This window comes from Dreissena polymorpha, chromosome 8, assembly GCF_020536995.1.
Source record: "Dreissena polymorpha isolate Duluth1 chromosome 8, UMN_Dpol_1.0, whole genome shotgun sequence".
In the NCBI taxonomy this organism is placed as follows: domain Eukaryota; kingdom Metazoa; phylum Mollusca; class Bivalvia; order Myida; family Dreissenidae; genus Dreissena; species Dreissena polymorpha.
In genome coordinates this window covers 6,435,001-6,450,361 of record NC_068362.1, presented here as the reverse complement: position 1 = coordinate 6,450,361, position 15,361 = coordinate 6,435,001, and the positions used below count along the sequence as shown (strand labels likewise).

Here is a 15,361-nt window from a genome sequence, read left to right as displayed (position 1 = left end):
TGCTCAATGTCAATGTCTACATATGAAGTCCATGTAGAGGTTTATTTCAAAGGAAACTTACTACCATATACCTTCATTTAGTCAATATTTTGACTCACATTTGAGTTTCCAAAAAAAATTGAGCTGAGTTTGACCATCATGCTCAAGAAATATGTGCATATTCTTATATATGAGACTCGAGATTGTTCGCGAGCTGACCGACATTCACAATACTCATGTGAGAGGATACTCAGATCTCATTGGTTGAGAAAAAGTGCTCTTCATACTGACCACTTACATGTTAAAAACAGAAATGATGACATAATTTAAAATTTGGTTCAGTAAATTCAAAATTTACACCATAAAAACAAACTGATATCATTTATTCCATAATACAACAACAACAGCAACAACAACAACAATAATAATAATAACAACAATAATAATAATGATATAATAATAATAATAATAATAACACGCCTTGAAATAGCCTTAAAATATCGCAGATAAAGGGAATTCTATCCAATAAAAAGTCCACACATCGTATTTTGGGGCATTCTATACCACACCATAATCACATATCGTAGATTATGAGAATTCTGTCCCATAAAAAGCTTAAGCATCGTAGCTAATCAAAATTCGTCGCATAAAAAGCTTAAGAATCGTGGCTAAGAGGAATTCTGTCTCATAAAGAGCAAAAGCCTTATACTTTATTTAAATACGTCGCATAAAAAGTGTAATAATCGTAGCTAATTGGAATTCTGTCCAATAAATAGCTCAAGAATCATAGTTGATGAAAATTCGCCACATATTCAGCTCAAGAATAGTAGCCAATATGTATAATATCCTATAAATTGTTCACATATCGTATATATTGGGCATTCTATCTCGAAAATAATTTTCACATTGCAGCTGATGGAAATGCAATCACATAAACAGTTCGCATATCGTTGCTTATCGGAATCAGTCGTGATTGTCCGAATCACTCGTAGCATATCATAATCATCACGCGGCGGAGTCGCCGTTCATCTGTGAGTACCGACGTGTCGGGGTCACGTGCAGGGGCTCGTAGGTGCCCTCCACCTCGTCCAGTCTGTACAGGGGCTTCTTCTCAAGCTCGATCCACGAACCTGCAATAGTCAACAGGGAAATGAGGCGTTATATACGTAAAGTGAATCCAGGAACATGTAAGAGTGAACAGGGAAATGAGGCGTTATATACGTAAAGTGAATCCACGAACATGTAAGAGTGAACAGGGAAATGAGGCGTTATATGCGTAAAGTGAATCCACGAACATGTAAGAGTGAACAGGGAAATGGGCGTTTTGAACGTAAAGTAACTCCACGAACCTGCAATAGTTAACAGGGGAATTTGGTGTTGCAAACGTTAAGTGAATCTACGAGTATGCTAGAGTAAACAGTGAAACGGGGCGTTTTGTATGTAAAGTGAATCCATGAACATGCATTAGTTAACAGGGAAATATGGTGTTGTAAACGTAAAGTGAATCCACAAATATGCGCTATTCAACATGGAAACGGGGCGTAAATATGAACCTAGTTTTGGGAAATCTGGGCTTAATTAATATTCGTAAACAGTCATCTCATTTAAGCCCTTGCAGTCCAAACAGGCTAGTCAAGGACGACACTTTCCGCCTTAACTGGATTTTCATAAGAAAATACTTTCTTAAAACCAAACAAAAGCAATTAAAGGGGCATTTGCACAGTTTTTGCATGAATTCGGGTTTGCCATTTAACGCTTTTAGCTCGATTAAAAATAACAAAAAAATACATTGACAGAAAGAAAAAAATAATTCTCAAGCAGACACTCCCTTGGAGTAAAAGTCTAACACTTTAACCACTCTGCCATCGTGGTTTTGTATTTTTTATTATATATAAGCAATCCTCGTAATGGCAAAAAATATAACGGTAACAACAGAACTCTCTGTTTGTAATGCTTTAAAATGTTCTTAATATTTTCAAAAGATGCATATAATGGATATTTTAGAACGTTCAGTGTTAGTTTCCGCGAAAACATCATAACTACAACGAAAAATATGCAAATCTGAAACATTTCCTCTGTCAATGTTGTCAATTCACTAACACGTGATAAGTTTCCTTTAAAGCGAAAAGTGTCGTCCCTGATAAGCCTGTGCGGGCTGCCATTTACGCACATGCATACAGCCCGCTTCCCCCAAAACAGGGATCATACGTAAAGTGAAAAGAATATTGCTAGAGGTATATATTGGTAGAGGTACTAGTTATTGTGTATACAACATAACGTTCGTCTCTGTAACAAACATCACAAAAGTAGTTTTATGAAAATAAATATAAGAATGTTGAAACTAAGTGGAAAAGTCCGCTGTTTTTTACTTGGGAAAAGTAACCAATTCGCTTATGCAAAGAAACACAAAAGTGATATTTCAGATGCGCCAGCATGAGAGAAAAAATGTGTAGAGATAAATCCGTAGCATCTCGATTCAATTGACAATAGCAATAATAAAGTATTAATTAGCATTTAACTACTCACTTGTTATGAACAGACCAATATACATAAACCGTAGCTTTACACCTGGTCAGTTAATTTTAGCACGAACAAAACTAACTAATGTAGATAGCAAGCCTGGTACGCTTTAAGTAAATAAGCCACGCTATGTGAAAACTGGGCGTAATGCATGTGCGTAAAGTGTCGTCCCAGATTAGCCTCCTTAGAGTCCGGACAGGCTAATAAGCAAATACATTTATACATGTACTTTTGTTGTAATTTTCATTGAAAAGAAGTCTTTTTTAGCGAAAATCCAGTTAAAGCGTTAAGTTTCGTCCCTGATTAGCCTGTGAGGATTGCACAGGCTAATCTGGGACGACACTTCACGCACATGCATTAAACACCGTTTATTTAGAGGGCGTCTCATATAGTTATAATTAAAGCCTTGTTGACAAGCACGCACGTACCCATTCTTGAGTAGCAGCTGTCACCGTCGGACGCCGATACCGAGGAGACCCGTCGGCCATTCAACCAGTAAATGCGGTGGTGTGAGCCCTGGAAAACGAAATGCATCACACACTTGACTTACCGTAAATTGTTATTCAGTTTAGTTTAAACCTATTGATTTCAGCTCGATTGCATGCAAAGCCTAAGGCTTATTTGAAACGCGTTCGAGTCCGTTTCCTGGGACTTGAACCAGTATTTTTTTGTCTCTTTGGGAGATTTAAAGAACGCTCGCACAGTGGTGATCGAACCTATGATCTCCCGGTCGCTAGGCGGACACCATATCCACTAAGTCACGGAGACCATCATGTCAATACATATCAATCGCTGATAAGCATAATATTTATGTATACATGGGAAGAAATGTAAACTAAAGGCACATCTTGTCTTGTCCTAGCTTTAGATGTGGATTTTCTCTAGCCCTAAAATACTAAAAGGTTTTGGTACAAGTTTTAACAACAACAAACAACGACCAAATCTGAACGCTTCTATTGTTATTCAATAACATATCGATAATACGCATGGAGTATAAATATATTTGGTATAAAAACTGTATATCAATTATAATACCTGTAGTTAACATATATTTGACACCAACCATGTGCATAGACTGTACTAATGTATGCACCTTTCACCAGGTGGGCACCATTAACTTTATGCCACCTCGACCGTTTGATGTCGTACTTACCTGGACCTTTTTGTAGCTGCGAACTTTTGATGTCGTTCTTGGATGGATCTTTATGCCACCGCAACCGTTTGATGTCGTACTTACCTGGACCTTAATGCAGCTGCGAACGTTTGATGTCGTTATGAGATGGAACTGTATGCCTCCGCGAACGTTTGATGTCGTTATTATATAGACCTTTATGCCTCCGCGACCGTTTGATGTCGTTATTAGATAGACCTTTATGCCTCCGCGACCGTTTGATGTCGTTATTAGATAGACCTTTATGCCTGCGCGACCGTTTGATGTCGTTATAAGATAGACCTTTATGCAGCTGCGAACGTTTAATGTTGTAATAAGATGGACCTTTATGCCTCCTCGACCGTTTGAGGTCGTACTTACATTGACCTTTATGTAGCTGCGACAGTTTGATTTAGTATTTAACTTGACCATTATGCAGCATCGAACGTATGATGCCGTTATTAGATGGACCTGTATGCCACATCGACCGTTTGATGTTGAACATACCTGGACCTATATGACACAATGACCGTTTGATGTGGTACTTACTTGGATGTCAATGTTCCCTCTGTAGTGTAGGCAGTAGGTGTCATGCGTGCTCAGATTTCGATAAGCGGGCTCGCTAAGGTGGATCATGTTTGCTGAAAAAAAAAACAATCCTTTAAAAATATTATTTAAACGTTATAAAATCCAATCTTTCGATCTATACAAAAATCAAAGTTTGTATCTTTGTTATCTCAAATGTACACCTTAATCAACATCACTTACATAACTCTCAAATGAGAGCATATCTGTACATGAGCGTCATGATACCCATACGTTAAATCGATGATACCCGTAAATGGACGCGACGATATCCGTATGTGAACGATACCGTAAATTAACGCGACCGTACTAGTATTTCAAATCGACGACACTCGTAAATGCATGCGCCGATATTCGTGAATGAAAAGGACCATACTTGTATTTAAACACGACGATACGCGTATTTACTAAATTCATGCGCCGATACTTGAACTAGATAAAAGGGACTAATATTTGTATTTGACCACGACGATAACCGTGTATAAACGGGACGCTATTCGTATTATCGTAAAAGACGGAAGTTAGCCCTGTATAGACGCTCCCATAAACACGCCGACATCCGTGTCTCTCCGCAACGATAAACATGTGTAATCGCATTGTAGCCGGTGTTTAACTCCTAGCGTTCGTTCGCGGAGACGCTGCATACTCACGTGATGCCGTTCGGTGTATGTGCTGAAGTACCAGCAGGCTCTCCCCAAGAAGTCGCAGCTGCACTTTACCGTTCCGGACCACCAGACGACCAGAGCAGGGGCCTGGTGTAGGGTGGAAAATAATTTCAGAGTAAGCGAGGTACGATTTAAGTCTGCAAACGTGTTTGGTTAATAAGGATTTGCATAGATTGTAAATAAACGGTCGTTTTCTTCGTGATAGGTAACTATCTCGTTATGTAAGTTAAAGGTAACAAAATAAAAAAGTTAATTCTGTTAAGTAACGTCTTCGAGAAATTTTTAATTTCTTAAATTGTCGACTCTTTGAACAAAATTTGTAATACATAATGGATCTTTTTTAATCTATAGAATTATGGTTGAAAGGGAGAAAAAGATTTATGCAAGGTATTGTAATCAAGTTATGAACGCACATATACTCGTACATACATAAAACAAAGCATACTTTCAGAAAATACAGTCGAACCGCAACACAACGACATTGCGGGATACAATGAAGAAGGTTACCGGTCCCGTCCGATTTTCCTTTATATTTAACTATAAAAAGTTACGATTCAATGATAACGCGATAGAAAGAAAGATGCTACTTTACGCATGGATTGTTTGGTTCTTTCACTAAATACAATCTTTTGGAATATTTCATTCGCTTTGGAAACAACTACGACTCTCAACACTTTATCGAGCAGATGTCCTTGATTTGAGACGCGTTCTGAGAAAACTGGGCATAATGCATTTGCGTAAAGGGTCGTCCCAGATTAGCTTGTGCAGTCTGCACAGGCTAATCAGGGACGACACTTTCCGTCTAAATTGGTTTTGTGTTAAGAAGAGACTTCATTTAAACGAAAAATTCATAAAAGCGGAAAGTGTCGTCCCTGATTAGCCTGTGCGGACTGCACGGGCTAATCTGGGACGACACTTTACGCACATGCATTATGTCCAGTTTTCTCAGAACGCGACTCATTTATCTACCAGTATTTGTATTCAACGGATCGGTTAACAAGAAGCCTATTGATTAACACCTATGCTATGGTCTTATAACAAGCTGCTAACAAAGCGTTAGAACGGTATAGCCGTAGTAGCTAAGTATGTTGTCATTATATTGGTACATGTAATTATTTTAATTTATTTACAAAACATATACAATTTTGGATCAAATAATAGTGATAGGTATTTTTGAATGTATTCATAGTAATATAGTCAACAAAACATGCAAACAATATTTAATGACACGTGATGAGCAGTTATTGCAGAACTTATTGTTCAAAATCCGAGAGATGCGCAAGTATGAAAGACGCATTATAACTCACGATTCCGTATGTCCCTTGACTATCCCTTGTTACGCGTTTCGACTTGATGAGTCTCGTTTCAAGGAAACGGGGCTTAATGCATATACGTAAAATGTCAACCAAGATTATCCTGTGCTGTTCGCACAGGCTATTCAGGGACCACACGTTCCACATACACTGCATTTTGTTAAGACAAGAATTTCGTTAAACGAAAAATTCCATAAAATGGAAAATGTCTTTTATAAACCTCTGTGGACTGAACAAGTTTATCTTGGATGACAACGCAAATGCATAAAGCCCTTTTTTTTATTACCAGCAGACCGCATGGGCTAATATTGGAAAACACTTGACACACAGAAAGTAAATCCATATTTCCCAGAGGGAGGTTCATGTGCCCTTGCGGCGCTACCATGCACGTTACAAAAGAGGCACTTACCGGAGTGTAAGGCAACCTTCATGAGCAGCTTGGTGCGACCGAATTTCCCGATCTCAAGGTCGCTGCAGCAGGTCATGATGTCCACCGCCATGTTAGCGACCTCACACGCGTGCTGTACCTGCCGCTCCTTGGCGTTATCTGAAAATATATTTCTTAAACGTTCAGCTTTGTATCGGGTGGCGGTCATGTTGGCGCATGGGTTGGTACTCATGCTTCACGACTCGACGACGGGGTGTCATCACTGCTCCCGGCGCATGTGCGCTTGGTAAGTGGTCGCCATTCCGGACAGTAAGGGTTTTACCCGGGTGTCCTCCACAGCACATGACCACGCCAAATGGAACATCTCTCAGGAAAAACTTAATACTGCAAAATGCTGCTATAATACAATATTTCGTCCCAACTTTCGTGAGTAAAGTAATATTAATAAGGTAGTAGAGTTGGAACACACTCCGGTGTCTCACATTAGGCGACCTAAGACACGGACGGATCTTATAAACGTCGAAATACACACGCTTTAAACCGGGAATGCGTGCTATAATACAAAGTATTCATGTACTTCATGGTAGCAAGTCTACGAAAAGATCGGCTACCATACAACCATCCCCGGTCGTTACTTGAATATGTATTCGTGACGTTTTACTTTTCACTTTTCATCCATGTCATCCCAAATTATGTCATTGTGCAATAAGTCACGATGTCCACACCTATATTGAATATACGAGAGAAAAGGTCAGATGACGCAAATACACGCATACGTAGTATGAATGATATTAGAGGTATATCCCAGTATGCTGCGACAAGTCATTGTCTCCACGGACATGTTGGTTTCATGACAAATAAATGTGTTTGGGTTAATTTCCAATGTGTTTTGGTTAATTTCCAATGTGTTTGATTAATTTCCAATGTGTTTTGGTTAATTTCCATTGTGTTAGTTAATTTTCAATGTGTTTGGGTTAATTTCCAATGTGTTTGGGGTATTTTTCAATGTGTTTGGGTTAATTTCCAATGTGTTTGGGTTAATTTCCAATGTGTTTGGGTTTATTTTCAATGTGTTTGGGTTAATTTCCAATGTGGTTGGGTTTATTTCCAATGCGGTTGGGTTAATTTCCAATGTGGTTGGGTTTATTTCCAATGTGGTTTGGTAAATTTCCAATATGGTTGGGTTATTTTCCAATGTGGTTGGGTAAAATTCGTGGATCAGTCACCCAAGAAATAAAATAAAAAGAATGTCCCACACATAAATACGAATTTACAGTAAGATTAAATTATGTTGTTTATTTTGTTTAAAACAGCTCATGTTGCTTTCTTTGTAGCGCCTTCCATCTCACAAATCTGCTCCATTTCGTACGGAAGCCGGTGTGCATGTTTAGTTTTAGCAATGCACCCAGAAGCACCTTGTGTTCTGGAATTGCATGTCGTGAAATATTTGAGAACTAAGACTATTGGAAAGTGCACTTAGCCCCTAATACATTAACACTTCTTGTAAACGTCTCATGGATTCGACGGCTGCATGCTCTATTTTGACCACAGAAATATTTTACAAATTTAAATATTAAATTAAAAAGTATTGTTATTGCCCCTGATAAGCTCACCGGGCCAGGCGGGGTGGGGATATTTTACTGGAAATCCTCTCATGAACTAAGTCGATCAATACTTTTTAAAACTATGTGCAAAATCTTAATGTAAAAACTAAGTGTACAAACTAAGTGTGAACAGTTTGTTATCATAAACAATGGTCTTGGACTCACCTGAGGTAACAATGATGCTCTCCCCTGCGCGGGACACAGGGTACACGTTGTACTGCGATATTCTCTCATCAAGTAGCTCCAGTACGAATGTGAGGATATTTAACGTCTGGGCTGGACTGAACATCTCTAGGAGCGAGTCGAAATACGCCACGCTCGCCATGAACATCGTCGTCTCGGTCACGTGGTATGGCGCGACCACGTCGCACTCCCCGCTGGCGACTAGTAGGCTACGCGGTACGATCTGTAACATGATGTACAGGTATTTGTTAATAATAAATACATACAAATATGGCATACAATGGCATTGTGGTCATGGACGACCAATAAACTTGTTTAGGTCGCCGTGGTGTAATGGATATGGTGATCGCCTAACGACCGGATGGTCATGGGTCTTATCCCCACCGTGGGAGCGTTCTTTAGATCTACCCTAAAGAGACCAAGTACTGGTTCTAGGCCCAGGAAACGGACTCGATAGCGTTTCAATAAGCCTGAGGCTTTCGATGCAATCGAGCTAAAAAATAAATAGGTCTAAACTAATAAACTAGTTGTAGCTATGGCAATTAAGACGGTGCAGAGGTATATGCAAATCATAAATCAGCAAAAGTTATGAGCGTTTGTGGTAGTGCGCTTCTTGAGCACAGTTGCCATTGGCAACCAGGAGGCTGGTTAGTAGGGTGTGGGCGGAGCAGCGTATCAAACCGTGCATGTATGTTTATTATAAATCAATGGGATTTACGAATTTTCAACCAAGGGGAAGTCTATAGAACAGTTTTCATACCTGGATAAGAGGTTCAATAGTGAAACGGACAACAGGGTCGGTATTTGCAAGCTCATAAGGAAATTCTCGAGCTGTATTTAAGTGCACATTTCGGAACTCATTTTTATATGCAAACTCCAATGTTTTCTGTTCCGGTTAGCGAAGAAATATTAAAGCAATATTTATTGTCGTTGAAACATATTTTAATAAACATAAAACTAAAAATATAATTGCAAGTGAAAATGTATTTATTCATTCAACCATCTATACATTACGAATAGTCAACCAGTTTAGAATAACCCGGCAAAAAAAGTTAATTCTTTTGACCACAATAATTTCTTTCTTTGATTTAGTGTCAATGTGAGAAGATGTAAAAATAAAGGGTGAAATATTTGTTTTTATGAAAACAGGTTAGGCCAGACGGTATATGCAGTTTTTTGTCAAAAATAGCTAATTAAAGTTCACCCATCGGACAATTATTAAAAATCATTCAACTTACATAATTAGTATTTCAAAACAGTGTCATGACATTTGTTTTAAATCAGCAAAAAATGTATTTGAAAATAATAAAGATTTCTATATCCATATGCACATTAAAAAACATAACTAAAGTCTAATTCAATCAGTTCCGGTTAACTTTTTGCAGCATGTATCCACCCTGTAAGCATAATACAAAATCTTTCTTGCTAAAACGTTGTTAATTTATTCCTTTACCTAATGTATACCTTAGACATTTATCATTTTGATTTTTATTGGGGCATTATGGAAAATTTAATACAAATTAATCGAAACTGCTGATTATCCGGAACTGGTTGGCAAACTGTACTTTAACTTCAGGAATTTCCTTACTTTTAAGGGACTTGTTCACTGCTTGGATTAAAAAGTCATTGTTTCAATAACAAATCCATGCATAATATTCAAACAAGCCAAATAACACTACTGACTAAGAACAACGTCTAAAATATGATTGCCTCTATTGACGCTATCAGTGAAAATCGTTAAATTTATTAAGCATTGGCAACGCTTGTCATCATTTATTGCAGCAAAATCTTAACACAGGGGCCGAGATCGAAGCGGATTTTTCTGATTTTTACCGATCTTTACCGATGTTTGCATCATATTCATAAGTTACATAGCCTGCTTGCATAATATTTATAAGTTACATTACCTACATACATAATCATAAGTTACTTAAATACTTGCATAATAAAAAAAAATATCGGAGTTTCTCATATAAAAAAAGAAAACATCAGCCGTAAAGTCCATGTCCCTGGAAAATAATTCTACGCATGCAGAAATCGCATCAAGGACTTCAAGTCGCATCAAGTGGTGTATTTTATTACATGTATATATTTTATATAGCTTAGTGCAATATACACTCTTACTGTTATATCAAGAAGTAAGGACAGAGGAGTCAAAGCTTTATCCACAGCCGATAATCTGTTGACCTTGAATGTGTGACCTTAACTTTTATTAAGCGTGATTGACTCATGATTTCTTATCTTCTAAAAGACATTAAGCTTTCCTCGAAAATCCTGCAATGGGTATCGGATATATGAAGATTATACGAAAACGAAGGCAAAACAATCGACATTCAAATGTAACCTTGACATTTAGTCGGAGTGACTGACTCATCCCTTTTGAACATCTTCTTAATGACCATAACATTGCTGCTAATTTTCATAGATATCATAAAATCCTGTAAAGGGTTTAGGCGATTTTTGAGTCTCAAAATTATGAACATGGCCTTGACATAGGGCAAGTGTGACGGACATGTGCTCTCTGCAGATTGGCTTAATGAACGGAACGTTAAACCCAAGGCCAAGTTTCATGAAAATGCTTCACATGGTTATAACGAGACATACCTCCGTCTAAAGGTATAGGGGCTATGGGGCGGACACGTAAGCGTTTAATACATAATCACTGACGGACAGGCGGACGAAGTGCATTTTTAGAATCCCCATTTCTTTCGGCTGGGGAACAAAATAACTGGTAATAATGAACGAAAACATACATATAACCGAGACAGATAACTGGCGAAAACGTGCTATCTGTAATCGTTTTTACAGCAGTTCCAACACAAAAATGTGTATGATAAGTTATATACAAATTCACTGTGACCAAAAATAACATGATCAGTCAAATATAATTAACTTTTATAGACGTAATAACTATCATCAGCTGCACTTACCTTACAAAGTATCGACTGTGTTGAAAGACTTTGATCGTCAACTTTAATCTGAAGGTCGGAACACCAGTCAGTCACTAATGCCAGAATTTTAGTTTCTATTTTAAACAACATTACGAAAAAGTATGAAAAAAGGCCGACCAAAAACATCTCTAAAAAGCACACGCAGAACACAATCAAACATTCGTTCATCAAATTTGTGTTTCGTATTGTCAGAGCACCAAACAACTCTTTTTGTTGATCCGAGAGTATCCGAACAACATTGGCTACTTCTGTTTTCCACCCAGCGTCGGTCCGATTGGCGCATCCATAGATAATCTGGTGAAATTCAGCCAACATATCAAACGCAATTGATAACGAAGAATTACGGACTTTTGGTTTCCAAGAATCGTAAAACGGATTGGCTGAAAAATGGAGTGGCTCCAACAGACGTATAAACAATTGCTCGTCTGCAGCAAAAAATGAGGTCGACTTTAGACAAACGTCTTTTTTGTTTGTACCCGTGTTTGAAAATAAACGAAGAAGTAATGCGAAACGAAGAAGTTGGTTTGATATTCGTCTATACTCGTAAAATGACTTCCATTTAATGACGTCACTTAATGACGCAACATCCGTCAATACGAGACTCCTAAGGTCCACCAGGAAAGATAAATAGAAACCGGTCTCCTCAGTGAGAAAATGAACATGTTCCACGTGTTCGCTTCGCCAGTCTTGAATTCTGCTGATCAACCGCCATTCGGCCAATTTCTTTGTTGTAAGAACCGCATCGATTGCGTCATCCGTTTTCAGATACGCTTCTTTCATGACGTAATTGCTGAGTCCTAGAATCCCATTAGTCAATCGCTGATTGTATTCGTCCAATATGGTGGATTCCGTCGTGTGAAGTTGTTTTATTCTCTCTTGGAAGTCATGGAACTTAAAAAACCAGATGTTTTATTTATTTTTATTAAGTTGATTTCAAAATGTGCATTGTATTGTGTGTATCATATATGATCGGTACTTCAGTTAAATTAAATCATTAAGTAAAGTGATAAATGTAAGTACAACTGCACTAACAATTTCTTAACTCGATTGCTGACATAAGTTGATCTACATTACAAACTTGAATAGAAATATACAATAACAGTTAAAGTATGAAATTGGAAACATCATTCAAACTAATACAATTGTGTCCGTTCTCACAACATAGAAAAAAGTACAGCGTATTTGAATGAGAATGGGATTCAAAATTGAATGGAAAACTGTCTTCAAGAGTAGGTCAGCCTTTAAATTAATATCAAACCTTTGAAATCTGTTTGCAATTTCAGACATACGTCGTACCTCGTTTGAAGCTGTAATACCGGAACCTGAAACCGCCATCAAAACGAGGCTGTAAACCACGCAGAGCACAACGAGAATCCCGCAGGGAATCACAAAACGAAGCAACTTCTGGCGTTCCTGTGTCCGCCTGTGTTTCTCGTCTACGCTCGGCACATCTTCCGCTTGTGAAGACGCCGGCGCTGTGTGAACAAATGTAAATGATTCGCCGCGTTTGTCAACTATTTTATCTACATTTCTGTGATAGAACTACATCAGATCGTTTAGAGGGCACGCCGGTTATTTATTGATTTTAACCGATGGCATACTTTGCTACGATCTGTATGCATGTTTCCTTTACTAAACCTCACGTTAGCATCTTTATTTAATATAACGTTTAATGACTAAACCGAATGCCAATATTGCCCTTTTTAGTTAATGAATGTGTTTGCCTTTGCAAAGGATAATCGCCCTTTCCCTAACATAGTAATAAAACTTTACAGTAGAATTGCAATAACTCGAGCTGGCGATTTCTCGAAAACTGGCGATTAGTCGAGCATTAACCCATTTAAGCCTAGTGGACTCTCCCATCATTCTAAATTGGATCAATATATTTCCAAAATTAGGGATGTCTAGTATATAAGTATATATATTTCTATATTAAGAATATTTTTAAGAGAAATTCCGTTAAGCAAACAGCGCAGACCTTGATGAGACGCCGCATCATGCGGCGTCTCATCAGGGTCTGCGCTGTTTACCAAGGCCTTTTTTCTAAACGCTAGGCATAAATGGGTTGAAGGAAGTCCCTAACATTTTTCCTTTAATTTCTTTAAAAAAATCCCCGCAATAACTCAAACATAATGATTTAATCTCTTCAACTTTAGCACTTATACTGTACACATTTAAACTTATTTTACTCGTACCATTTATTAAATGCTAAGTGATGAAATACTAAACGTTATAAGGAAATAATTCACAAGATTTCACAATATTTTCTGAGTAGGTACTTTTTCTCTTATTTTTTGAAAAACAAGTTTGAGATTAAGCGCTCTAAAACCGGTTTTAAACCCCCAATGCTTTGCATTGACCGTTCCAAGGCGGTGACCCCAGCTTAATTCTTCTATGTGTGTATGTTGTTTCGTATTGTGCTGTTTCGTACTGTTTTGGCAATTGGTCACTTGCCTTAAATAAAGCACCAACTAATTGTATATAAAGGGAATGCAATACTGCCCCAGCAGCTGGAGTTTCACTTCTTTATATTAATATACATAATTCACGTACGCGATAATTATCTCCAAAAAATAGCCAAAGCCAATTAAATTTTAATAGTCGAAATACAAATAAGAAATGTAATATATTAAACAAACAGTTACATTAAAGAAATAATAGACCAAAAGTCTAAGTATAGGAAGTGACATGTGATCGTATTTCACATTAGGTTCAGTCCTTTTCAACCCCCCCCCCTCTCGTTTTAGAGGGACAATTTGATGTCGAGCGAAACTCAAAAAGTATTTACTGCTAGAGAGTTGAAACTTCACAAACATGTTAACCAGCATGTGAACTTATGAACCTGTGCCTTTTAGTTCGTTTTTGTTCGACACTTTAAAGAGGTTCTGTCACCTTATATTATAAAAGTTTGTTTTTTTTAACTTGGTGATTTTTTTCGACTAAACCGGTGTTATAGACACTTTCTTATTTGTTGCATTGGAATACTGACAATGTTTTATCACCAACCAATGGATAACCTTTTGAGCAACGTGTCCTGATGAGTAAATTACGCCTGAATCTTAACCGGGTTAGCTTACGTTCACTGTTTTTCATAATAAAATAAAGTATACAACCATTTTTATTGTAAAAATATGGCAAATTTATATTAAACATTAAGGTGAAATTAACAACATAGAAACTATTAAATACCACACTATCAACTTTAAAGCTGCATTTTAATTCTATAAAATATTACAATAAGTGACTAAGCCTGTTTGTACCGACAGTGTATTTTTCAAGAAATCAGTCCCGGGAGACCAACTTTTTTGTTTACTCATCTGACGAAGTTTACCGTTAATTTCCTCGAGTTTGCCCAGCATCTCAGTGAGGTCACGGTGGGCGTTCACTTCCGCCCGAGATTGCCGCTGCATCGTGGCGAGACGCGTCGTCTGCCATCGGTCTACGCCCGGACTGACGAACTGACGGAAGAAACACCAAAATATTTAAAAAGTCACGTGGATGAACGTAAATCACGTGGTTGAGAATAAGTCACCAGTGCTCCAGCTAGGATTTGAAAAAGGCTGGGGGTTTTTGTCAAAAGGGCACTTTCGACGCGCAGTATTTTGTCAAAAGGGCCCTTCGATTTAGGCCGAACTGGAGCACTGAGTCACGTGCATGTACTAGCGCCACGTGGTTGAACATAAGCAACAGCGTGAACATAGATAGACACATGAACTGTATCGCGATGAAGAGGAAAAATACGTCATACAACAAAATGGATATTTCAACCGTACATGTATATTATATCACAATGAAGAACCGACGGATATTAACGCGGGGAAGGAAAAGAAGCCTTCATAAGGGTTGACAAACTGTACATCAACAAAAAGCTTTATAGTGAATAGGCCGTTAGTGGGAGTGCTATAAACGTCGTCTCATGGAATATTGAGGGATAAACTATTTCAAAACGAAGTGATTTGAAATTCACCTCATTCCTGTGCCAACATGACATTATTTGCCTAACAGAGTCATGGACTAACAAGA

General features: G+C 37.9%; 2 protein-coding genes across 2 annotated transcripts in view; one reads left to right on the top strand and one right to left on the bottom strand.

Moving 5' to 3' along the window:
• Positions 1–15,361, top strand: part of LOC127841657 (uncharacterized) — a 425,798-nt gene that overhangs the window by 140,581 nt on the left and 269,856 nt on the right. The gene's annotated exons all lie outside the window — the stretch shown is intronic.
• On the bottom strand, positions 348–15,105 carry LOC127841656 (uncharacterized). Its single transcript, XM_052370684.1, has 9 exons — positions 14,670–15,105; positions 12,635–12,813; positions 11,318–12,229; positions 8,370–8,610; positions 6,622–6,759; positions 4,885–4,986; positions 4,199–4,290; positions 2,928–3,015; positions 348–1,109 (listed from the first exon to the last, which is right to left on the bottom strand). The coding sequence occupies exons 1-9, from the start codon at positions 14,746–14,748 to the stop codon at positions 985–987; spliced, it is 1,956 nt and encodes a 651-aa protein (XP_052226644.1). The 5' UTR covers positions 14,749–15,105; the 3' UTR covers positions 348–984.